General features: G+C 37.2%; 1 protein-coding gene across 2 annotated transcripts in view; it reads left to right on the top strand.

The window, feature by feature from the left end:
• Positions 1-26,180, top strand: part of INPP4B (inositol polyphosphate-4-phosphatase type II B) — a 159,746-nt gene that overhangs the window by 106,256 nt on the left and 27,310 nt on the right. The window contains exons 16-22 of one of the 2 annotated variants that reach the window (XM_065736333.1): positions 6,758-6,930; positions 7,901-8,024; positions 9,053-9,170; positions 13,650-13,790; positions 16,572-16,669; positions 21,646-21,758; positions 25,710-25,864. In XM_065736333.1, the coding sequence (XP_065592405.1) occupies positions 6,758-6,930; positions 7,901-8,024; positions 9,053-9,170; positions 13,650-13,790; positions 16,572-16,669; positions 21,646-21,758; positions 25,710-25,864 (922 nt within the window). Of the gene's footprint in view, positions 1-6,757; positions 6,931-7,900; positions 8,025-9,052; positions 9,171-13,649; positions 13,791-16,541; positions 16,670-21,645; positions 21,759-25,709; positions 25,865-26,180 lie in introns of those variants that run through there. The other variant, XM_065736334.1, reaches the window with a different exon arrangement.

Genomic DNA, 26,180 nt, shown 5'->3' with positions numbered 1-26,180 from the left:
TTTCCCAACATGGCTGTATTTGTAGTATGGTATCTTTTTAATCAGAAATGTTTGTGGTCACTATTTTTTGTACTTGGCTTTCAACACAAGTTATACCTTCCTTAGCCTAACTTTTCATGCAGTCTGACTTTTGAGTGTATTCCTAAGACTGAATTTGAGTTATCACTTACCAAGGTAACATGCTGTGGTTTCATTACTTGCAGGAATATGATTTCTCTGCAGGATAACTCAAGAAGAGTAAATAGATTTTAAAATAGAGCTTTTTACCTTTTTTTTTTTAAGTCAAGACTGGTTTGCTTTGGAGAATTACTTGACAGTGTTGAATTCTCTTTATTTTTGTCTTATTTTTCATCGGACTCAGAGTTTGAAAGAATATTCTGGAGAATTAGAGATGCCAGTTAAATGCAATGGTTAGTTCTTTGATTTATTCAGGTGTCTGTGTTTATCTATGGTGGTATGAGAGCCTGTAATTCCCAGCTGCTCCTAGTACCCCTTCCTCAGAACTATCAAGTTCTCTCCCATTGGCTCTGTGCAAGTACTTCCTAATCTGCTACCTACGGAATCAACCACGCTATCTCAAAGAATTTGAACTGACATTGTGATTGCACCTGGATTTTGCCTGGAGTGAAATACTGAGAAGCCAAGCTGCTGGGCAGATGAATTGGTCAAGGGTAGCTTTCAGTGTAAGTTATGAAGAATGCTTGGAGAATGGTGCTATATTTCATAGCTCAAATGAAAGAAAACATCTGTTCATGGCCACATTGCTTCAGACTACGTATGTTAATTTTTTTTGAATAATCTGATACCTGATGAGGACTCTAAATCTATATTAAATAATTCTGTCCTTCAGTGCCCTAGGGAACTGCATCCATCCAAATGCAATTGCCAATAGAAATGTGAAATAAAGTAGTGTGGTTTTGTTTGCATCTTCAGAAGAATGGCTTTTACTTAAAATGATCATTTAGTTGGGAAGATGAAAAATTCTCCCTTTTGTCTGTTCCTCAATTAGCAAGTGCTATTTGAGTAAACAGGCAATTCTGAAAAACTTATTCTTCCACTACTTCTCCTCAAATCTTTCCTTCTTGTGCATCAGCTCCTTTTTCCAAAAGGTAACATATTTCTCCACTTTCTTTTCCCTCTAATTTTGCAGTCTTCCTTCTCTTTTTGGGAAGTTCTTTAGCTGGTCCGTGCGTAGCCCAGAATATAAGACAACCACTACAGCAGTACTTGCTGTCAATAATTCAGCTGTTGCCAGAAGCTCAGAAATAAATAAGGGAAAGGAACAAACTGTTTTCTTCAACAAGGCATCAGAATATTTGTTGTGTAACACTCCTGGAGAGAGGTTTCTACATTACTTCTATATCTTCAGTATTTTACATTAGTTTTGACTTTGTCATTGTCATCACCTTCTTTTCCTGTTTTCAGCGAGATCAAAGTTTCTGAGACACTAATATATATATGATTAGTTGGTTTCAACTTTTTTTCTTAATCCTTCTGACAGTACAGAAAATCTCAGATGATTAGAATGGAGTGATAATCTCCAAGATATTAAAGTTGTTCCCTTTGGCACCAGAACTATGCAATCAAAGTAGGCTATTGTTACATTAACTGCAGAAATACCTGGAAGACTTAGTTTTGTGATGTTTTAGTGAGAAGTGAGAAATACTGCAGAATTACAAGGACAAAACCTCATCCCTTCTCAAAGAGCTGAGCCCTCATCCTTGAATTAAATAGCTCCAAGAACTGAGCAGAAAAGCAAAGAAAATAGGGAGCATGGTCCTGTTCTGGAAGAGTAAATTCGGACCATTGGGCTTAATTACTGTGTTGGCACTAGCTGTTTGTGAGGAGATAGTTTCAGTTTTGGGTTTATTTGTTTTGCTGCCCTTTTTCCTTAATCTGCTAGGTTTTGTCTAACATGTTCAATTGGTGATGTCAGTGCATTTGCATTATCTGTCTTGTTATTTCAACCCCGTGGTTGAAATCGTGGGCTTTGTATATATTTGTTTGTATATATTTATTATGGGAATGTTTAGCAGTAGTAAAAATTCAAGTCTTCAGTAACTGTTGTTAAGTTTGTAACCAGAAGTTTCTAGGGTTATCTGTTCCTTTAAAAGGCAGATGTTGTGCATTCTGCTTTAATTATGTTTTTAGTTTTTTAGCTTCATACCATTTAAATTCTGTGGTGAATTAAAGCCATCAATGATATCCACTGTTTTTTAGGTCATGCAGCAGAAATGATAGGATTGGCTTTTTTCCTCTGTTGCCAGGGTAAAATGACATAGGGAGTGCTATTACACAGCCTTAGGCTCTTCCTATTTGATCATCAGAACATTTTAATGAGCAGTTCAGTGGGCTTAATTATGAAAAGAGCAGGAGCTCACTTTTCTGCCAAACTTTATCAAATTTCACATGTAATTTAACATATTGCAAGTTGAGTATCAGCGTGTAGAATGACTACTTGGGAGCTGAGCAGGCTGTTTGCCTGTGCAGGCAAGTTTAGAGAAAGAGTCTAAAGAATTCCATCCCAAACTGAACTTCTACAACACTCTGTTAGCAATGAAAGTAGAGTACTGCACTTGTACTGCTTTCCTCTTGTTTTAATCTCTTGCTAACTGTGTAGTGGTCATAGATATAAATTCTTTGAGTTTCATCCTTCCATTTTCCATTTTAATGTGTCTGGCTTTTACACACCTTGTTTTAGTTTTACATCCAAAGGCTAACATGATTTCTGAATTGAGTTTCCTTGCCTTATCACTAGACTTCGGCACCTTTGTTTTGATGCTAAGTATTTCAAACCAGACAGACTGCCCTTGTCACGTTAGCACCGTGATAGTCATCCTGTAGTTTATGTTCTTGATCTTAATGTCCTTTCTGATATGTTTATTCATTCAGTTAATTCTTTGGTCTTTTGGAAGACTTCTTTTACACTTTCTTGAGGATGTATATCTTGCAAATTCAGTTTTAGGGTAATTTGATATCTGAGATGTCAGTGTTTGTGTAAGTGCTTGGATGTGTTAAAAAGCAATGCTTTCCTTACATGATTCTACAAGGCTGTTTTCAGTCTGTGCAGGATCAGAGGTCCTGAGCTGTGGTTATCCTGTCAGCATCTTCTTTCAGCAACAGCTGATCCTGAGCTGAGTGCAGGTTTTCTCATGAAGAAAGAGTTGTGGGCATCCAAACTCTTTTGCACACGGAAGCAATGACTTCAAGCAGTACCATCAGACGTGAGTCACGTTGTGCTGAGGTAAATCAGGATCATCTAAACATGAATTTAGATCAGGATTTTAATGCTCTTTTTACATGTATTTTCACAAATTGTATTAGTGCTTCATGCTAACCTTTGCATATAAGTACTAAGAGACTTTTCCAAAGTCTATTACATTTAACAGGCCTCAGAATACAGTGCTTTTTTCGTTGTTTTTTAATAAATGTGCTTCTCAGTTTTAAGGAGCAATTCGAAGCTGCACAATTTGTTGTGTTTGTGATACTCAGAGACCTGGGCATTGTTAATGAACAACCTTGTTTTATATCCTCATTGGGGTATTTGCCACTGGATATCCAGTGTAAGAATGGACATGTGGAGATTTCAACACAGATGAAAGATGGAGCATCTATGAATATGTTTTTCTATAGCTATCCCATCAAAGGATTAGTTTGCGGTGTACTTTTTTTTTATCTTAAGACACTAACTTTGCTTTAAAATAAAAGGACAAACCTGAAGGATACCTGTCTACTCATAAATATTCTATTCTCAAGTACCAGTGTAATCCCTTTTTTGATTTGCAAGCTAGCTCCACCTTCTGGGGATTGGACACCTCATTAAAGGTAAACAGGAATCTTCACTATAGGAGTGATTGTTTTAGATCGCTTTATGACATGGGGTATTGTATTTTCTTTTCTGCAGTTGTCAAGTATAAATCTATTTTATGCTCTACAGTACAGTAATCTCTCATTTAGCCATTCATATCAGGTAATCCTACAAATTTAGGGTGTTCATTGTTTTCTACGAAGCTAGGTCCGTATGGAAGTGAAGCTTTCTGAAGAGTAACATTATGGCATTGTTTTCTTTAGGACATTAGTATTTGGTAGGTTCTATTTTTAATATAGTTAGCTTGACCGTCCTTCAATGGAAAAATGGCCTTGAGTAGTCAAAATCATTGAATTTCTTCTTAGCGCAAGACAAACTGACAAATTCTGACATTACTTGTGCTAGTAATATGACAAAATATTTCTGATTTTTATCTTCATAAGAATTACTTTCCAAACAGTCTTAAAAATTCTTCTGAGAAAATGTTTGTGAAGCTACGTAGCATGAGGAACATGACACAATTCAGACAATTCGTTATCAGTTATTCACTGGCATCTTGGAAAGCTGTATTAAGTAGAATCCACTTAGATTAGTTCTCAGTCCAGTATTCAATATTTTCATTACTGACTTGGCTTATGAGGTATAGACGATTCTCATAAAATGTGCAGATGATTATAGCTGGGAGACGTTTTAAGCACCATGGAGTAGCACTAGAAAGGATGTTGATGAAATGGAGCACTGAGGTACTAGAATGCAGTTCACTGAGGACAAGTACTAAGTTATGTTCCTGAAGAAGCACAAATACTCTGTGGATTGTCTGATTAAGGGGCAACTTGATAGAATAAGATCTCAGCGTTACTTGACTTATGTGGTTGGTATGTGACCTTCTCTTCTGTGATGGAGAGTTGGTGAATCTGCTTAGTGTCCTCCACATAACCTAAGCTGTAAAAGCGTGCAAACAAAATGTGTCTAGGTTTACAAATGCATCTTTTTTTCCTCTCTTGCTCGCAGTATCAGTGTACTTGGCTGTCTGTCCAACTCTGCTTTGGAGTAGACGTCACATGGCTCTGCCTTTCGGTCTACTTTTCCACCCTTAAGTGGACATGCTTTTACAACTAAGGATCTGCTGCTGTTTGTGAGAAAACCAGGGAATACCCAGGGATTGCATCTAATTATTTGCTCAAGAGAGAAGCAGACTAGAAATTCCATTTTTATCAGTTATGGCCCTGCTCTCTGATTTAGTGTATGTTATGTTTTAATGTCATTCTGCTTTCCATGGCAGTTATTTATTGATTAATTTAATAAATCAGTATAATTTAAGACTAGGAAAAAGAATTCAGATGGCCTGGTCAACCTAGTCTGACTTCTAGTTTGCCATATTAATAGATTTGAATGTGTCACAGCGGTTTTCAGCCTTTGATTCTTTTGCTTTTATTCCCTGGAATATGAATCCCCTTTAGTTCTTTTCATTTTTTCTTCATAAAGAAGAAAAATCAAGTTACCGCTTCATCTTTTTTATAGGCTTAAGATTAAACCCTAAATCATGGTAGCTCTCTTCTGCAAGCTCTCGTTCATTCTGTGTAAACCAGATCTTGGCATGCATTGTTATCAATATTTTCGTATAAAATCAACTCCTTGCTGCAGCATGCAACTCGAGGTGCTTAAGTTTGGTTCATGATGGCTGTAATGTGATAACTGCTCTTTTCCAGGGAATGGCTTTTCAGTCTTTTTATTCCACTGAAATATGTATGCCACTGTTAAAACACAGTGTCTCAGCACGTAGGTGCTGTTTGCAAAGCAATCCAAGTTATTCTGTCTGACCACTCTGTCTTAGTTCCTGTTTCTTCTTTCCTGCTGCTTAATTTTTTGCAGTTCCTCCTAGCCTTCCAAGTTCTCTCCGTTGTCTTGGCTACAGTTTTATCCATTTCCATATTATTCTGCAGCATAGCTAAATTAACTTGCAGCGGGCAGCTACGTGTTTTTGTTTAAGGAACTTCTTTAGCTCTAATGAGTCTCTCGATGACCTGATTCAGATTTTGTTACCTGAAAAAATGCGTCGTTATCTTCCACCTAATTTAAGTTTAAATAGAACAGATTTTTCATTATCATTGATTCTTAATTACACCAATCTACAGGAAAAAATGTCTTGATGAACAGTATTAAGTCAGTTACGCTTCCTATTTTTATATAGATTTTTTTTAGAGTGTAGGTTTCTTTCTTTTGAAACTACAACAATGAAAGCAAGAGGCAGATTCTGGAAGAGGACTTTTTATTATTTGCTCATTGTAGAAGGGTAGGCAAAACCCTAGATAACTACAGTGCTGGTCTGCTTTTATTAAATCTAGACCATTTTAGGAACGGTTCAAGTAATTGTGCAAGTTTGGGTAAGCTATTCTAGTTTTCTCCATTCCTCGTTTTCACTTTCTATCATTTCTAATGATGGTCCCATTTTTTTCATGTTTCACTAGCCTTTTTTTTTCAGATGTTCCTAACATACATTTTAACTGTATAGAACCGTTTTATAGACTTGTTTGAAATCTCTCTGCTCAGAGTGACTAAAATGAGTTCAGTATCTCTATTTAAAGAGAATACAGACAAACTAAAAAGAAAAATGAATGTGATCTGAAGGTTAGTGTCATTCCAGCCTATACATTAAATAGGTAGTATCCTTCCCAGATAACTATTTCTTCTTCTGTTTTGCCTTCCAGCCCCCACTCTTTCTTGAATGTATGTTCTTCCTGATTATTTTTTGACTGCATTTCATTTGCTTAGATCTGAGTTGTCAGTGCTAGATAGTACATGAGATTCTCCATCATATTTATGTCATGTTGAGAGTTTTCGCTCTTACCCCAAAATGCTTTGTGCAACACTAGAAGACTCCAATCTGGAAGCTGATTTTTTTTTTCTACAGCTTTTCTGTTTTGGAACTAATGATCTGTCTTTTTCTAGGTGACTGGTATGAGCAGCTTTATCCTCTGGTGATTACGCTGAAGGATTGCATGGGAGAGGTGGTCACTAGGGCGAAGCAGTCCATGGCATTTGTTCTGCTCCAGGAACTTGCCTGTGGTTTGCCGCAGTGTTTGATGCTGACCCTAAGGAGAGACATTGTCTTTAGCCAAGCAGTAGGTTATTTTGTGTCACTTATGTGCTACTGTGGTGACTGTTTGTGGTGATGTTGATAGTTTCGCTGTAATTGAACATACTATGTCTGTGTATGTTGGTTTGTTGTTTTATTTTTCCTCACTTTTTCATGTTTAAACCAACTTTTTCATGTATTTTCCACTACATCTACCTGAATATTTTATAATGTTAGAGAAATCAATAGTAAATAGAAATCCATAGTAACTGAATTACCAAGTCACAGAAATATATCTGCAGTAAACTAGTGTATCTTACATAATCTCTCCCCTTTGCACGAAGAAGAATCCATAAGGCTATTTACACAGTCTTCCCACATTATGTATGCTGGAATCTTTACCTGTAAGGATCTCAACTCTGTCCTGAATATTCCTTGCTGCTATTCAAGCTAGAAATTTTTCTCCTGGTTACATTGGAAATGAATAATACATCATTTGTTTTCAGTATGAATCAGTATTTTGTGTGTCTGAAGACTGTCAACACATCTCCTCTCAAACTAGCCTTCTCTTGGTAAATAGCTGAATTTCTTTTCATCCTCTCCTGTAGATGGTGTCTTCCAGATAGCTTGCCTCTAAATGAATTGCCTAATTTCTCCCTCAAGTTGTGTATTTCTCCTAATGTAATTAAGGAGTTAGGGTGTGATGAGCAAGGAAGTGTTTACATTAGGTGCCAAACTGCATTGAAATGTATCATAATTCACATCCTTTTCTGTTTATATTCTGTTAAGGAAGGTTCTAGTCTCATTTATGCCACTGTAAATAATACAACCTCAAAAAAAAAAAGTTTCTGCAATATTAATAAAGAGAGTATTTTACTTAGTTTTATACCACAAAGTATAAATCAACAGTACACTAATATGAAATAATGTGCATAGTCACTAAGTAGAAATACCGAAATTATTTTCTCAAATAGCTAAATATTGCTAATGTGATTTCACATTTTTTCTCTTTATAGCTTGCTGGATTGGTCTGTGGGTTTATAATTAAGCTGCACACAGGTTTACACGATCAAGGATTTTTACAACAGCTTCATACTGTTGGATTACTTGTGCAATATGAAGGACTCCTAAGCACATATAGTAAGTGTAGTTCTTGGACAAAATTCCTTATGCATGCAGACCAGATGTTTACCCAAGAGTTTCTGATTTTAACCTTGATTCTGTTTTCAGAATTGTGGCTCACTGTATCAAGAAATATTACCTTGAAGAGAACATAGGCTTCCGTATCATAGCTCAGTTGAAGCCATTGAAACATCAATTCAATATATCACAGATCTCTTAATTTATTTTCACTCACTCAGAGAACAACAGCTGCAGAGTGCTGAGCTGCAGTTCCCTTACATACAGGAGGTTAACTTCATTAGTACAGCTAGGGGATCTCTTGACTTTGATAAATACTCTGCAAAGGCATTTGACTTGGCCCAAAATAGGTTTATAAAGCTAACTCAAACAAAATATGTATGATGACTGACTGTCTCCTGTGCCCTGGCTGTGTCAGTATTGGTGATGTGAAGATACCTTGATAATTGTTTAATGCCTAGCTTGTTATAGGTTGTCATTTGGTATCTATTTAAAAGATATTTAGAGAGAGAAATTGTAGCTTGTTTCAAAATGGTTTGAACTAGATGTATTGGAAGAATCTTAAATCTCTTATTTTGGGGGAAGTAAGTAGAGGGATTTAGATTTAGAGATTATACAGGTTTTTTTTTTTTGCTGTGTAGGCAATTGCATCTCCATAATTGGGGATTGCTATCCTTTTACATGATATTCACTGTTATTCTTAAAACCTTTGTCCTCCATCAGCAGGGTGGTCTTCAAAAACATTTTTAGAACGGTCAAAAAATGGCTTTTCTGAGGTTATTCTATGCACATGTGGAACAGGTTGATTTTCAGAGATGCTTAACGCTCGTTATCATCTAGGCCACAGAGAATTGTCAGCAGTTCTTAAAATCAGCCTGCTTTTATGTGGGTTACTTTAATGTGGATTTGGGTCTGTGACTTTTAGATGTACAGACTGGAAAATATAATCCCTGCTTTGCCTTACTATAACCTATTCAGTGACTGATCTGTCTACTCTGTTAAATAAGTTGTGTAATCTTACCATATAGGTGAAGAAGCAGGGATGCTTGAAGACATGGCTGTGGGAATTTCAGATTTGCAGAAAGTGATGTTTAAAGTCATTGAAGCCAAATCAGAAGACTTTTTGCCTATTATAACTGGAAGGCGGTAAGATGCACATGGCAGGTAGTTTTAACTGGTAGCACGTGAAAACACAGGCTATGGTTTGTTGCAGGGTTCTATTAAATGGAAAGTACAATAGTTTCATTTTTCATGAGTCAAATGGAGATGTGATAAGGTAGTAGGGATTCATAAAGCTATCACTAATATGGGTGTTGGGTTGCTTTCTTGATGAGGACCTAAAAGTTCCAAATATAAGTGCAAATTAATTGTAACTGTAATTGTCTGAACTGTGTGTCAAATCTGCGTTGTATTTTTCATACCCAGACACAAAAAAAAAAGTGAAAGGTCAGTGTTGACAGAAGTGCCTCTTGATTTGAATATTTGAAGGTGATCAGAACTTATTTTCCAGTGTGACAAATGAAATCATATTTTGAGGAGCTAGATCTTGATTGGCTTAAGATGGAAACTGAAAAACTCACGTGCCAAAAACTATCACAAAAATGGTCAGTTTTGAAAAATGAAGCCCATCGTATTTGCTGAAGATCATTCTGAACACAGGCAACATCAGAAGTCCTTGCCATTAACCCATCATGCATCGTGCATCTCACATAAGCTGTGCTGAATATTGGGCCACAAACTGAAACGCTTGATAAATTTTGGATTGAAAAGGGTTAAAAAGATGTTCACACACGAGGAATGGGATTTTAATCTTCGTTATTATTCTAGGCAGAAGCTACAGATGTTTTTACGTCTGCAGATATCACTTCCTTAATAGTATTGTCATTTTTAAGTTGACAGTAAATTGAACTCCGCTAAAAGCAGCAACTTCTCCTTCAGAGGAAATATTTTTTCTAGGTTGTCACAACTGATTAACTTAATTATTCTGGATGATTAATTCTTATCGTATGGACCTACCCGGAAGAGATCAGAATAAATAGCAGGAAGGCCACGGTATGATGGGCAACACATTGGGAATAGTGGAGAGTAATTGTGGTGTACAGATAAATGAAAGAAATTCATCCTATGTAAATCACACCAGGCACACATCGTGGAAAGAATAGCTGCTACATTTACTGCCTTGCTGCAGTGCACTTGAAGTGTCATACCAGGAGATTGTTTTGCACGACTCAAGCTGCCTCAAGTTACTGCCTATGGTTGTCATATTGTACATACACTCAAGAGTTAACACAATGGAATTGATATCAGACTGAAAAAGAAACCAGCATATAAGACTTGTATGGAGCCCTGTTTTTCTTAGAGCTGTAATGAGACAGCTCCTATCAAACAGTATTTGGAAGCTGATCATAAAACGAGAAGACAGTGGAAAAACTGACTGTGTTAATGACTGTTGAAAAGAATCAACAATTTTTAAATTGCTTCGGTGCTTGTTTTTTGAAGATGAATTTTATATGGTGTAGCTTAATAAAACAAAGCTATATTTTGCATTTCTACAGTTAATACTGCATTAAGTGTTAGAAATGCAAGGCGGAGCGTGAAGGTACCAGTTCTTAATTTGCAGAGTCAGAGTATTCACTTATATTTGGTTTTCGAGGGAACTTCTGAAGACTGAGATTCTACATGTAAAACCAAAATGATCCAGAGAGTATGGCATTGAGTAGTGTTTGCAGGCCAGCATGGGTGGCTGACTCCAGCCTTTCAGGTGCAGCAAGGTTCAGGTACTCATGTGCTTTTTTTATGGTCAAAACTAGTTAACATATTTACAAAATGCTCTGATAGAATGTATTTGAGCACATTGAGGCATTGCAGGTTTTGATAAAAAAAAAAAAAAAGCTTTCAGCTAAGCACGTGATAAGACTGGCACTTGCAGACACATTGAATTGATCTAAAAAGATGTCTCTTGGCTGGATAAAGCACCTCCCTGCTGAGTTACAGAGGCTGTTTGCCTTTATTTTTTTTCTGTTGCAAAGCAGAGATGCATATAAATGACTTGTTCAGTGCTTATGGCATTGAGCTGTGTGTGCAGCTGACTGCAAATAGCTGCAGTCCGTGGCCCTCACCTGCATGGGGTTAATTGTTAGAAGCTTCTTACCAAGTCTGCAAGTATATATTTATTCTGTGTTATAATGGCAAATGTAAGAGAATAAGATGAATTAAGTCAGAGAGGGTGCTCTTAGGCAATCATGTTTAAGTGAGGAAAATATAGGATATCTAAATTTCTACAATTAAATGATAATGTGCTATTTACCCTTTTAAATGTGCAGGGTTTCTCTGTTGTTTGTATTGTTTTGTTTCTTTTTCTCCGTGTGAGACCATTAAATGTTAAAACCATTTACTGATTTTTGGGGGGACGGATTTCACCTTCATATTGGAAGACGAGGTGTCCTTATTATCCTTCTCATGTCAAAACTGCTTAATACTTTTGCACTGAAACTAGCCATAAAGAGAGAAACTAAGCAACAATAAAACATGTTGCTTTAGAGCTTTTTCTGATATAAGTAGAATTGTAGTACTTGAAAAATGTTGGTAAATGAATGTTAAGGCCTCCAGTTTTCAGTAGTTTGGTTTTGTTTTATTTCTCTTTTCTACCTGACTTCAGAACCATTTCTGGAGTTAACGATGAGTTAACTTGTAGTTAAATAGGCTTTTTCTAAAATGATGAAAAAAGGATTGTTCTAATTTTGCAAGTGGTTAAAGAGCTTTTAAATTTACCAGGGATTGTCTCTAAGACTTGAAAATACTGTGTCATTTATTTAATTGAAGGTAAGAGGAGGCTCTTAAATGACACCAGTGTTAATTTACCATGCCTAAAGGTCAATGCTATTTCACACACTGAAAGGTGTAAAGCAATTTTGAGGATTTGAAATGTAGTAATACAGAAGTTTGATGATGTTTTTGGTTCAGTAACATACATTCTTTAAATTAGACTAAACCAGTATTTCTTTTCAACCTCGTGAAGCCACTACATCACAGGAAGAGGTTGTTGTAACTTCATAGCAGCTAGGAGTGCTAGTATGCAGGCTGAGAATGAATGCTGCTGTATAAAGGTTAGCATTGTGTTTACTGTCATGCTTGCTAACTCTGTATTTTCTTCATATGGATGAATTACCTAAATAAAATATAAAACCTCTGAATGATGTATCTTCCATTCTGACAGTCTCCTCAGTATGGAGCATCTCTCTTTTGCTCTAAGATTCCACAGTATGTGTAGACCGTACTGAAGCATGTGCTGTTGCCATTTCCATGTGTAACTCTTTCAATCATAAATCTGTAGTAAGCCCAGTTTATTTGTTCTCAGGTATGTGGGCAGGGCACCTGCTCTGAGATTGCTGCACTCATTTATCCCGCTTGCCATTTTTCTTGAAAGTTTTCTGCCTTGCCTGGCTCCCTCCAAGTTCTACGTATAGGAACATGAAATATTGGATTTGACCTTTTTTAGCAAATAGGATTGATTGATTGAGAGACATAAAGATTAATTGTTTCAGCAGAAGCAAATGGTATTTAGTTCTTTTTTTCTAAATTAAGTCAAAAGAATAGAATCCATCTTAAGTTTGCATGCATGCATCATGTGAGATCCTAGGCCTGTTTTTCTTTTTTTTTAGCTGGAATGCAGATCCTGCTTCACTACTGCTGTAATATTTTTCTTTCTTGATGCCATACCGAAGTGAGCTCTGTAGGGAAAACTCTTTGGTATCAGTTGGCCATCTTTGAATGATTAAAATTGCCAAGTGCTGAAGACAAATGAATCTGCTTCTAGTATATTCTTTTTTATTAACCTATTTGCTCTAATTATAGAAAGTAAGCTAATAAGAAGCAAGCTAACTGCATACTATTGTTTGTGCCATGTCAAGTCAGACATCAGTCCTCAAAGACAGGTGAAATTCAGTGTGAGGGCTTCATAGTGAAGGACATAAGAAACTGAACTGGCATTCAAAGTAACCTATTTTTAATAAAGTCCAACCAAACCAAGTATAAAACCAAAAATACTGTATCACATCCTTCTCCTGAAATATGATCCATGTTTCAGAAATCAATATTCTTTTATTATTTGCATGGAATCTGTTTTGTTGTTCATGATGCTTTCTAACCTCAGAGTGAAAATCCAGACACTGAAGAAAATGGTAATTTTGCATGGGGTGTTTATGAAGGGTTTTGCTGTTTACAGACCATTATGACATTTTGAGTGGCAGAAGGAACTCAGGTTGTAGCTTCCAGAAGGAAGTTATTTTTGTAATTCAACAAGATGCGTTTTAAAAGTTGGGGTGTGGGTGTTCTCATTGATGCTTTGGTACTAGAAGACTTTTCTCCTAGTTTCACTTTTAGTCTTATTTTCACTTCAGTAATGAAGTGATGATCGAGTGCATGTAACTGTACATACTTGCCTATTTCCAAATAAGCTTGTAGTACTCCTAAAAGAGGCAAACTGATCGTTAACATTTTGTTTTAACACAGTTAAGAGGAAAAAAGCAAACTAGCCTGTATGTTTAAATGTTCTCTATGACTTTAGGAAAACTATAATTTCAAACAAACTAAGCAATGTTCCTATTCTTCCTTTTATTTTTATAGTGAACATTATGTCATAGAGGTCCAGCTTCCAGCAAAGATGTTCGAGTTGCTACCACAAGAGATTAAAGAAGGAAAGCTACTTCGCATGTATCCAGTGCTCTTCAATGTTGGAATCAATGAACAGCAAACACTTGCAGAGAGGTAAGAAGACACTGACAGAAATATTTTTCTTACTTTGAGTATTCTGTGTGAGACATCTGTCACAGGATTGCAAATCATTTTTTGTTATTTGCTCTTGGACCATCTCAGTATTAAAGGATGTAAGTACAAGCAATGAAAAGAGAAACTGCAAATTAATATGAAATGCAAAGTGAAGAGGTTATCGTATGCAGGACTTCATTGTGCTTTTATTTCACAAAGCCAGCACCAGGTTTTCCTTGGAGATATATATATATAATGTATTTATAGTTTATACTTGTAGAACTTGGTGTGTAGTGCTTTGGCATTTAAGTCAACTGAAGTTTAAAAATTCTAAATTCTTAGTATCTTAAAGTGGAGTTAAAAGTACTAGAAAAATCAAACCATGAAGAGAACCTTTTTCTCAATTTCTTAGGTTAGATTATTTTTAACAGTATTAAGAAGTGTTAATTGTTAATATAGAGTATACTTATAGTAGAAACATGAAGGCCGATGATAAAATTATAATGTGTTAATATTAGTCCTTTGAAGGGATTGCTGGAAAGTAATTTATCAGTACAATCTTGGTCAAGGTTTTCTCATCTTAAGATTTTTCTCTTGAGAAGGTTATTTATTGGTCACGTTAAATTACTAAGTGTATATGTTCACCTTGCAATTTTATACTGTATATAAGAAGGCAAGTACTTTTTTTCTTATACTAGATTCATTTACAGAATTTGAGGGGGATGAAATATGTTCCTTCAGGTTGCATTCAGTACAAACTCAAAACCTAAAGCAATCTAAGTGTAGTTGAGCAAATACATGGAGAGAGTGAAAAACTGTTAGCCTGTGGACAATAGGCAAGAAACCGAGCACTGCAAGAGTTTGACATCATGTTCTGTTTAGGCAGCAGAATATGAGGGAGGGGATTTATGGAAGTCTTCTAAGGAATGCCATCATATAGTGTTGTGGATATTTATAGGGGCCTTCTGAATTTTGAGTAGTAATGTGCTGGAAAGCATAGGTATAAATTTGGAATGGGAGATCAAGGATGAATCAGAAAATGGAGGTATAAGTTTATGTTTACTAGAGAAAAAAAGTGTGAAATTCGTTAGAGAGCTTGAAACATCCTTGAAAATAGAAAGAGATTTTTATGCCGTAAAAGAAGGGAAAAGTGATTTCATGGGATGAGTAACACAGCTAGAGTGATGACGTACAAACATCAAAATCAGCTGTGATAATTGTGTGTAGGATGCTTCACATTTTTCCAAATGAGAGAAAAGGAGCATGAGGTAACCGAGAGGCAGGTTTGTGACAGTTTGAGGGTGGGACAGGCGGGAGGGTCTTTCTTGCCAATGTCATGAAGAAAAAGTTGACAAGATTAAGAAACAGCCTGAATCTGTAGAGTTGTCAAGGAGTAAGTCAGAAAAGATGTCATCTGGCTTGCATGTGGATTAACAGGATGTGTGGTAATATTGTTCTCAGTGGTGATTTTATATTTTACCCAAAAGAAAAGAAAGCCATAAATGAAAAACTTAAGTATCTGTTAAGACAAATTAAATTGGATTATTCCATGCAGAAACGTGCTTTCTGCATGCAGTTACGTGTGCCGACATAAGACTTAGTTCAAAATAACTGCTCAACTCTTGAAGCTGCACATTCATCTTTGCTGCACATGCTTTCTGTTAAAAGGTGTTCTTAGTGGGAGGATGACCAGAAGAACAGAAATAACTTCTTGTGATGAACTGTTACAAAGCAGTGCTTGATTAGATGTAAACATGTTTACTTTCAACAAAGCACAACTGAGGATGCATCTGTTTTAAAAGAAATGTTTGATAAACTCAGAAGGTGGACCTTTGTGAACCCACTGAGGGTCTGGGTTCCGTCAGGAAAGGGGGTGGCCAGCAGAGAGAAGGAGGTGACTGTCCCCCTCTACTCTGCCCTTGTGAAGTCCCAGCTGGAGTACTGCATCCAAGTCTGGGGCCCCCAACATAGGAAAGATGTGGAAGTGTTGGAGAAGGGTCCAGAGGAGAGTCGTAAAGATGATCTGTGGGCTGGAGCACCTCTCCTGTGAAGACAGGTGGAAGAAGGCTTGCTCAGCCTGGAAAAGAAGGCTGCTGGGGCACCTCATTACAGCCTTCCAATATTTAGAGGGAGTTTGTAAATGTGAGAGAAATCAACTTTTTACACAAATAGGTAATGATGGAACTGTGGGGAATGGTTTTAAACTAAAGGAGGGAAGACTTAGATTTGATGTTGGGGGAAAAGAGAGAGTTGATGAGGTACTTGAAAACAGGTTGCTCAGAGAGGCTGTGGATGCCCCATTCCTGGAGATGTTTAAGGCTGGACTGGATGGGACCCTGGGCAATCTGGTGCTTGATGTAGTGGCTGGCAACCTTGCCTGTGGCAAGGAGGATGGAACTTGTTCATCCTTGAGGTCTCTTCTACCTTTAAGCCATCCTGTCACTCATCTCTCTTCATTGTGTGTTGTTTCAATATCATCCAGATCTGAGCAACAGCAGCGGTAAGAGATTTAGTGCTCGTGCTACCATTTGAAATTCCTATAGAGTGCCCTAGCATTTGTTCAGAATTTGTGAAGGAAAATGGGAAATCATTGTCTGGAAATCAATTACTCCGTGCATGTAATTTGGAAGAATTTTCTGTGGGTGGTTACCTCATTCCCAAATATTACTTCTAAATCACTTGAAAGATGCGAAATTAATGTTCTTCCTACAATTTAAACATTCTGAAGGATGACTTCACTATGTATTCTAGTTTTTTCATCATTTTACTATGATTTTATAGGTTTGGAGATACCACTTTGCAAGAAAACATTAACCAAGAAAACTTGGAACTTCTAAGAGAATATTACAACCTGTTTACGGAAAAAATGCCTCCTGATTGTGAGTATAACATAATATGGTATCCAAATGGCTTTTAAAAGGTTTTATAGATGAAAATTTACAAGGTAGTAATTTTTACGCAGCATTAATATGCAGAATTTAGATTTAGGCCTCAGTTCTGTAATTTGTTGCATAAAATTAAGTGCTTGGAGCCTGTTGGAGCCCAAAGCCATAGCAGAAATGACAGGGAGAGTGAAATGCAGTAGTGGTGAACCAAACAGCTCCTTTAAATTATTAATATGATATGCTCTTTAATAATTTAAATGGAGGACAGTCCGTACTTACTATATTTGTTCAGAGGTACTCTCTGGGAATTTTCATCTGTTTTATTTATTCCCTCTCCTTCTCTTTCTGAGTATGTGCATAGGTCACTCCAGAAGTAATGCCTCCTATTTCTATGTAAATGACAAGAGATATCAGCACAATAGTGTTGCTTGGTAGAGCAAATTCTCAGCTACAAAATACTGTTTTCCAATGTAGTTGCCACCATTAACTATGTATTTTCACCAGCAATGAACACGAGCCTGCATGCTGCTCTTGTAAAAACCTATGTGGGTGAAGATGACCCACTGATACTGTGGGTAATACTGAAATGTGCCACCCACCACTTCACTGTGCTCTTATCTCCTGTTAGGTCTTCATGAGTATGTGTTGATGAATGTCAGTGGGTGCCGTTTCTTCCACATGGAGGAAATTCACTGACACACCTTTGCTTCATGCTCACTTTCATTCAGATGCCATTTTGTCAGAGTGCCCCTCTGCTGCTGTCTGTTGCACAGCAACAACATGTAATGGAATATTGGTGGGAAGGTTCAAGCTCTACTACCTTACCACCAACATCCACCTCTGATGCTGTAGGCCAGCATAATAAAATAGGAGGCCTTACTTCCGGAGCAGCCCTCATATTAAGGTATGGCAAACTATTGAGAAATCTACAGAAATAAGCAATGAGTTAAATCACAGTGTCGTTGATATTAATAGCATGATTTTGTTAGAATAGGCCCTATGTTCAAACATTATGGATGTGTGGTATTATAAACATACACCTCTGTTACATGGCTGAAAGCAAGCACTGCGAGGACCATTTGCATCGATATAATCCTCTTAAAGCAGTCTTAATGGCTAAATTATATTCCCCTAAGTTGAAAATTGTACATTTTAAATTTAAGTAGCTTGGATTTAGGTCTCTGCCCCTTATTCTTTGGTAACTAGCAATGACTCAAGTTCTGTTGTCCTAGAGGCCATTTGTAGTTCCTTGTGGTGAGTACTATGCAAAGCTTGTGCTCTCTTACAGATGGTGTTCATTATTTTTGCTTATTTCTATGCGTGTATGTACTCGTAGTTCTATCAGATGTGGTGCTGTATATGTATACATGCTTTTTTCATCTCAGAGTAAATTTAGTTTAATGATTTTGATAGAAATGTAAGCTGTGTTCCTAAGGGATGTGCAGTATGGCCATTGATCCACTCACATCTCTAATATTTCTAAGTATTCTACCAAATGTCTGATGTAATAAGTAAGCAAATTATTTGGGAGAATCTTGCCAGAAAGGCTGCCAAAAATCTAACCTCATCTGGAATTAGGTCTAAAGTATATCTCTTACTTTATAAATGAATCTGATTATGTAAAAGCAAAAATTTACGTGCAAATAGTATTTGCTCCTTTTCATTGACAAGAGCTAACCTTGTACTGCCTTCTTATAGAAGGATTATTAGTGTGCTGCACAGTCTTCCTGGACTTCTTCCAGACTGTGCAGACTTGTAAGAACTGAGCTTGTCTAGCTCATCCTGTCTTTTCTGGTTATTATTGCCTTCCTGCATTTTCTGTGCTGCTGAGAGCCGAATCTGCCTGTTGTCCCAGTTTTTACATAACACAAAGTACCTTCTGGTTCCGCTGCCCTTACTGGTTGCTCTGTACAGTTAGATGGTACTGAAGCTGTACAGTTCTTTGTTATCGAAATAAATTGCAGGGCAGAGGTATCCATCAGTGAACACTACTAGCAGCTTAACAGTATCACTCTTTCAGGAAGAAGGTGCCTTTTAAGCCAGCCCTTTTCGAGGTTATCCCCATATCTCCGTTTGTTTATTTTTATTTTTTTTCTTAGGATAGAGAAAAAAGGGGGACTGGGGCTCTCCAAGATTTTCAGCCGGAGGAGTACTTTACTTCTTTCCCCTTTCCTCCACCTCTGTACCCTTAGGAAAATACATCTCTGTGCAAGCTGGCAGCAGCTCTGGCTGTGGAGCCAAGTGAGAGCCATTCAGCACTGGTGGCTTTGTCACGTCTTTCCAAATAGTTTCCTATAGTGCCAAACCTGTGCTATGAAATTAATGCTTGACCCATTTCACAAAGCTGTTAGTTACAAATTGTACTCGTTAAACCAGACCCAATTTTGAGGACTCACAGTCCTGTTGACAGGCAGTTGCATCCCCTATCCTTAAGCAGCCTCACTTCATATAATTCATGTCAAAGAATAAAGCTTTGCACTCCCATGGTGGTATTGTCATTTCTCTCACTGCAGAACTCTAAATTGTATGTTCAAGCCTTCTCTCTATTCCTAATTATTAAAAAATTTTAATCATTAGTGCTTGCATATACCAAACATAGACTTTTTACCTAACTTTCGATGAGTGTGTTCTGTCAGTCTTCTGTTCCCTAATCACTTGAATTCCCTCCCAACAGGAAATTGCAAAGCCAATAAGTTAGAGTGCGCCCCAAGAAAGATCCCTGCCAGAAATGCCAACCAATTCCAATTGTTTTTGGCACCAGAATAGCTTTAGCAGAAAAGTTCACGGTAGACTACAGAAATATGTTTGTTGTTTAGTAGTACATATGTAACTGAAAAGAGTGCCTTAGAAGTCAATTAAGCAGCTAAGAGTGTAAAATAAGATAAAGGTGGGTCGCAAAAGGTATTTGGTATTGCTTATTTGCTACCTAGCAACATCGTTGTTGTGAGATACATCCCGTGTGTGAAAAGGTACTCAGCAAAGTTTTAAAATCCTGGAAGTAAATAAAGATTTCCTTCTGTAGCATCATAACGTCTGTAGTACTACTGTGTATGTGAACATGCTGTCTATGAGTCTGTTCAGCACTTCTAGGCATCTCCCCCTTATAATCTACAAGAGTGATTTGACAGTTTAATACTGCTTTGTGATACGAGGAATTTAAGCTATCAGTCACATTCAGTCAAGATACAAGTCAGTTGGCAATATTATAAATTAGGGTAATATTGGTTTACCAATTGTGAAGTCATCTCTCTGAGATGATGGATTTTCTGCTGTGAGCCAAAGAAGAACTATTTTCATACAATAAGATGTTTACCTAGTGATATATTCTCATAATCTGGAAGCATCTTTTTAGAATGCTGTCTGTGTGCTATCTATTTTCAAGGAGCAGATGCAGGATAAGTATAATAGTCTAGAAGGTTTTCATGTATGTTTATATGCTCTGCATTACCTAGTTTGGTGGTCAGGAATTCTAATGCTCAGGTCACACAATCCTCAATAACACTATTAGCAAGCAGGTTTTAATGTATTTTTCCTATGTGGTGTTTCGTTGGTTTTTTTATTTATTTATGGGGAGGAGGGGGGAGTGTGGCAGGGAGGTGGGGTGTTAGGCTATATATATAACTTTATATGGTCTAGAACAAATTTGTGTTTATTTTAAATTATTTCATACTGTGAATCGTGGATAAAGAAGGATGGTATTTATTGGAGATCAAGTCTTCTTCCCAGTGCAGTGACGGAGCACTGGCACAGGCTGCACAGAGAGGTGGTGAAGTCTTCTTCTCTAGAGACATTCAAGACTCACCTGGACACCTACCTGTGCAACCTGGGCTAGGGAGCTGCTTTGGCAGGGGGTTGGACTCGAGGAGCTCTAGAGGTCTCTTCCAACCCCTACAGTTCTGTGACTCTGTAAAAGCCAAGTGAAAAGAGGTATCCTTCCAGCTATGAATAGCTTAGGAGAATGGATTTTGACCTGTGTTATAGTAGTTGCATCATTTTTACTCACTAGAATATAAATTTTTAGGGTTTTTTTTTCTTTTTTCTCTTGGATGGATCATCCTTTTTTTCCTTTCCTTGACTGAGGATAAAAATGAAGAGTCAGTGTATCTATCTGCAGAAAAAGACTGTTTTAATAGATTTAGTTTAAATATTGTTTCAACTGCTTTTAAGACTTATTTTGGAGATGTTTTTTCTGCTTCCCTGTCAGAAGAAATCATTTAGAAAAAAAAGTTCCATTGTTTTCAAAACTAATTAAGATAAAAGTAAGATTAAAAATCCTTTTGTTCACAAAACTCAAGAGGAAATTGAATTGTCTTTCTGAATTCCCTCTGGTTGTATACAGTTAATAAAACTTCAGCCTTTCTATCTTAATCAGGGCAAGTCAGTAAGACTAAATCTAAAGTAAACCTGAAATTATTTTGTACTTGAAAATCCAAGTCAATTTCACCATAGACTGATTAATACCCTTTGTTAGATTTTGGGGGATGTTTAACGTTGGTTAACCTGCCTGTAAAGTTATGCTATATTAGGAACTAATGTGCCATTTTAAAAACAAAACTGAATTATATCCTTTGGAAAACAAAACTAAATATTTTGACCTCAAAATAATCATCACATCAAAGCAGCTCTAAATAGCACTCTATTTCTCTACTCATTTCCCATGAATGTTTGTAGCTGATGAACAGACCTACAGCAAATATTTGAATCTTTTCACTTTCCTTTTGTAAGATGGAAGTTGCAGAGTTTTTAGTTTTCCTCTGTGAAGCCCTTAGGTAGGACGACCTAATACACAGAAATAAGATTTATTTTTATTCTCTGAGAGTTTAGCCTGCTTTTCTCAGAAAAGGCTGCATATGTTAGATCTCTTATTTAATAATAACTTCATTTAGTCAACACAACGCTATCATCAACCTTGCTTCCTTGCCATGATGATAAACCCTATGCTGCTTTTGTTTTTATTCTTTTTTTTTCAGGTCTACCACATCTTCAAGAACAAAATGATTTAAAGGGATTACTAGACAATCTTCATCAAAATATCCAGGCCAAAAAGAGAAAGAATGTAGAAATCATGTGGCTGGCTGCAACGGTGAGATCTTTTGTTGCAAATGCATTCTCATGATGTATTAATTTTCACGTGCTTTTTGATATTTCAGGAGTCTGGTTGGAAAACTCAGTGATTAAACTGGGTAGCTGAAATGGTTCTTTAACTGTTCTGTTCTGTTCTCATCCCGCTCATGAATATCTCTCTCCTTCCTACATTTACATTGCAGATGTATTCTTTTCTCTCTTTTCCAAACTGTAAGAGCTACCCTGAATTCAATGGCAAAGGTGATCTTGGTCACATTATTGCCAGCATCTCCTAGATCCTTTCCTGAGCAGCTTCTCCTAGGCAAGCAGTCCCTGGCCAGTGCAGCTGGATGGGGCTGTTTTGCCCCAATTCAGGATTTTGCATTTTTCTCAGTGAGATGCATTGCAGGTCTTTGACTTGGTACCCCACAGCATATCCTTCTCTCCAAGGCAGAGATGTGCAGACTGTTCAGTGAACAAAGAACTGGTTTCGGGATTGAGTCCAGAGAGTGGTGGACAATGGCTCCGTGTCTTTAGGGAGATAAGTCACAATTGAGGTCCTCCAAGAGTCAGTGCTGGGACCGGATGCTGTTTAATATCTTCATCAGTGTCACTGACACTGGGATCAGGCATATTCTCAGCAAGTTTGCTGATGACACCAAGCTGTGGGGTGTGGTTGACACACCAGAGGGATAGGGTGCCATCTGGAGAGACCTAGACAGGCTGATCAGTGGGCCCAGGTGATTCTCATCAGGTTCAACACATCCAAATGCAAGGTCTTGCAAGTGGGTCTAGGCACCCCCTGTTACCAGTACATGCTTGGGGATGAAAGGATTGAATGCAGCCCTGCCAGAGAAGACCTAAGAGTACTGGTGGATGGCAAGCTGGACATGAGCCAGCAATGTACCCTCAGCATAGAAAGCCAACCCTATCCTGAGTTGCATCTAAAGAAGCACGGCCAACAAGTTGAGGGAGGTTCTTGTGTTCCAGTTTGTGCCCACTGCCCCATCCTGTTGCTGAGCACCAGCGAGGATAGCCTGGCCCCATTCTCTTGACTCACGCACATAAGATGATTATACAGTCTAGAGATTCCCTCTCAGCCTTCTCTTCTCCAGCGTACGTTTTGCGCATGTATGTTAAAAACAGACTCAAGTAAATAGATCTTTACGAATCACTCAGGCTTACAAGAAGTGTGAAAATCAATTAGATAATTGCCTCAGAAGTAGAAAAGTACCTTTGCCAACAGTCTTGAGCCTTTGCTATCCATTGAGAGTGTTTTGGGAAACTTTCAAATACATATGCCTTGTGGTAGATAAATATTTGATACAAAATACTGATAAAATTTTGTACAAATTTTCATTAACACAAGGAGCACGAAAGATATTATTTCTATTTTAACAATACCAGCATTATTTTTTATATTGCTAATAAAATTGTCATTTTGGTTAATAAGTATTATCACATGCTGTTCAAGTTTCAATCTTTTGTAAGTAAAAATGTAAGCCTTTTTTCCAGTATCATTTCTGCAATTACTATGAAACACTGCTTTGCAAAGATAAATTATATCAGTACAGGATAATGTAAAATGAGCTACAAAGAGTATGATGGAATTTATTTCATCTTTGGATATAGAAAGTTGTCGTCTTCTATCTATGCAGGATTTCCTGAAAATTATGTCATGGGTAAAAAATTCTTCCGACATTTAAGAAAAAGCTTTCAATTTTTTTTTCCTTCAGAGTATTATAGTTCTCTCAAGTTACTTTACTGTAAGGTTCTGAAATGGGTATTTCGTACTCTGAATACAGCAGAAGAGATTTAAATGTTATGTATTTTTACTTCCTAAGCAGTACCATTAATCTCCTGTCTTGTTGCAGGAGGAAATAATAGGAATGATGATTTTTCCTTGTTTTATATATGCTTTTTCTCCACTGTTTTATATGCTTTTTCACTGGTTTACATCCTCTTTAAAATTAAGCACAGTTCTAATCATTTAAATCTGTATTTCTGTGGAAGACTTCTTAGAGGTCCTTTAGAAGATATATACATGTTCTAAATCTCCCAGTATATTTTGGGAATGAAGTGAGCAAAAGTAAGGATAGAAGTCAAGCTGGATGCATATTGTAAGCTGTTGATTCCGATATCATGTTATTTGGTATTGTATCTCACTAGATTTCTTGACCATCTGATCGTTGTTTGCCCATTTTAATTACTTACTTTTGCTGCTGCTATTTAGTGAACTGAATTATTCTGAGGATTAATTTGTGCCAGCCTGCCAGGTTGACCTAGATTTCTCTCAGATCGTTAGCTAAGGATTTTTTGTTTATTTAATGGATTGTTTTCCATATAAGCCAGTTTAACATAATAAGGCAATTTCTACTGAACTTAAGGGCAAAATAAGCCCTCCTCTTTGTGGTTACGTGTTTATTTGTTTTCCCTGAAATAATTCTCATTACAAAACTGACACTGTTGCCAGCACATCAGTCAGATGCTGTCAGCTTGGATTTGGAAGTTAGCCTCCTCTCCCTGCACCGGAGGTCATCACCCATCCAGAATAATTACCTGCTTTTTGCTCATGACTCATTCACTTCAAATAGTCATGATGACTCATGAACTTCAATAAAAAAAGTGTAAAGAGAATTAATCTTTCCAGTTAAGCAGTTATATGCTTCTCAGAATTATCAACCATATTTGATACTTTCTCAAAATAAGAATCGTTTTTTAATACATTATTTAAATCCCAATGGCACTTCCCACATCTCTAAACAGATATAAGTTTTAAAATCTAAATGTATACGAAGAAAGAAACGCTCACACAGATTCTATTTAACTAACCTGTATTTCTTGGGTTTCAAAGTTGGATTAAATGATTTAATTTCCGGGACTCAGCTTTTGAGATGTCTCTCACCATAGTGCTACAGAGACCTTAAAGACCGTCTAAGCCATTGATGCTAACAGAATTTCTGGTATGTCGTTACTGTGAATAAAGCGTGCTTATTTACTGAAACGAGGTTCTGAAGATCTAGACATTTTGGAACTGAAGATCCACTTTCATCCTGATGCCAAGTAAACACTCTGTAGCTAAGCTGAAATGTTGTTTGGGTTTGGCCCTAAATGATTTATAGCCTTGCTAGCCTTGCCTTACTCTCTTGACATAAATTTTTGATATCGTCTTACTATGACTATCCACGGACAGAAGTTTGGTAGAGAGGGTGTTAACCTTTGGCAGGGCAAGTGGAACTGGGAAGAGTAGACCCATCCTTGGGCACGTCAGCTCACTTCAAATTTTGTGTAAATATTTGGTGAAAGTAAGCAATCTATGGCATTTGCTTACATTAAGCTTTCATTGTGCTGGGTCACATGTGGAATGGCTTAAATTCTGTAAAAAAAATATAGGTGTGTGTGAATTGATACACTCATGAGAAATAAGTCCTCTCTGTTCATGAGTCTGATTTAAGAGTATCTTGTCAAAGGTTTTCATTCTTGAAAATTCATTGATTCAGATAATTAAACTTTAATTGAATAGGATCATTGTCACAGAAAGAGAGATTAAATGAAGTAACTTTTCCCTTTATAGCCCATATTAATCCCTTTTTCAGGAATTTGGATGCGATGTTTTGCTCACCTTTAACAGGTCTAGATTTTAGTAACTTGTTTAATGTGCTACGGACTGAGAATAGACGACTCATCAGTTTCCTACTTCACTACGGCTGGGATGTGGAGAGACTTGATTGATCCCCTTTTATTAGAGAATGGGGACATACTTTGAATTATTTTGTATCTTAGCTGCACCACTCGGACCTTGCACGTCTCCCTGCTTTGTACAAAGCCTGTTCCTCGTCAGTCCAAATATAAAACATGGTTTGTGTGTCACAGTGCTGTCATCGTTGACTCGTAATGATAAAACAGAAGGCAGGACCTTCTACTGAAATAAAAGACAAAAGATACCCTCTGACATCTTCCCATGTTTCAGATTTGCCGTAAGCTGAATGGAGTCCGCTTCACCTGTTGCAAAAGTGCCAAAGACCGGACGTCCATGTCGGTGACTTTGGAGCAGTGCTCCATCTTGAGGGACGAGCATCAGCTTCACAAAGACTTCTTTATTCGGGCCCTGGATTGTATGAGAAGGTATGTGAAGATTATTGTATACTCGCTGCTTTTTGAGCTGAACCAGGAACTGCAGAACTGGTCAAAGCCAGTTGCAAATGCATGATAGGCCCCTGTCCTGATTTAGCACTGTGCCAGCTGTGATTCACTTCTGCATGCAAGGACTGTATTTTAGCACTAATGAACAGTTTCTGAGATTTATATGTGAAACTGCATAGTGCCACTCCACTGACTTGAAGAATTCGAGCAGGGTAAAGAGCCATCAATTTAACAGTGCCTTAGGCTTACAATCTTAACAATGTTCTATGACTGTATTAAAAAAAAAAAAAGTTATTTT

This window comes from Cyrtonyx montezumae, unplaced genomic scaffold (genome assembly GCF_038088225.1).
Source record: "Cyrtonyx montezumae isolate F1298 unplaced genomic scaffold, pur_monq_1.0 scaffold_2, whole genome shotgun sequence".
Classification (NCBI taxonomy): Eukaryota; Metazoa; Chordata; class Aves; order Galliformes; family Odontophoridae; genus Cyrtonyx; species Cyrtonyx montezumae.
The sequence above is the reverse complement of the archived record's forward strand: the minus strand, read 5'-3'. Positions and strand labels throughout refer to the sequence as shown.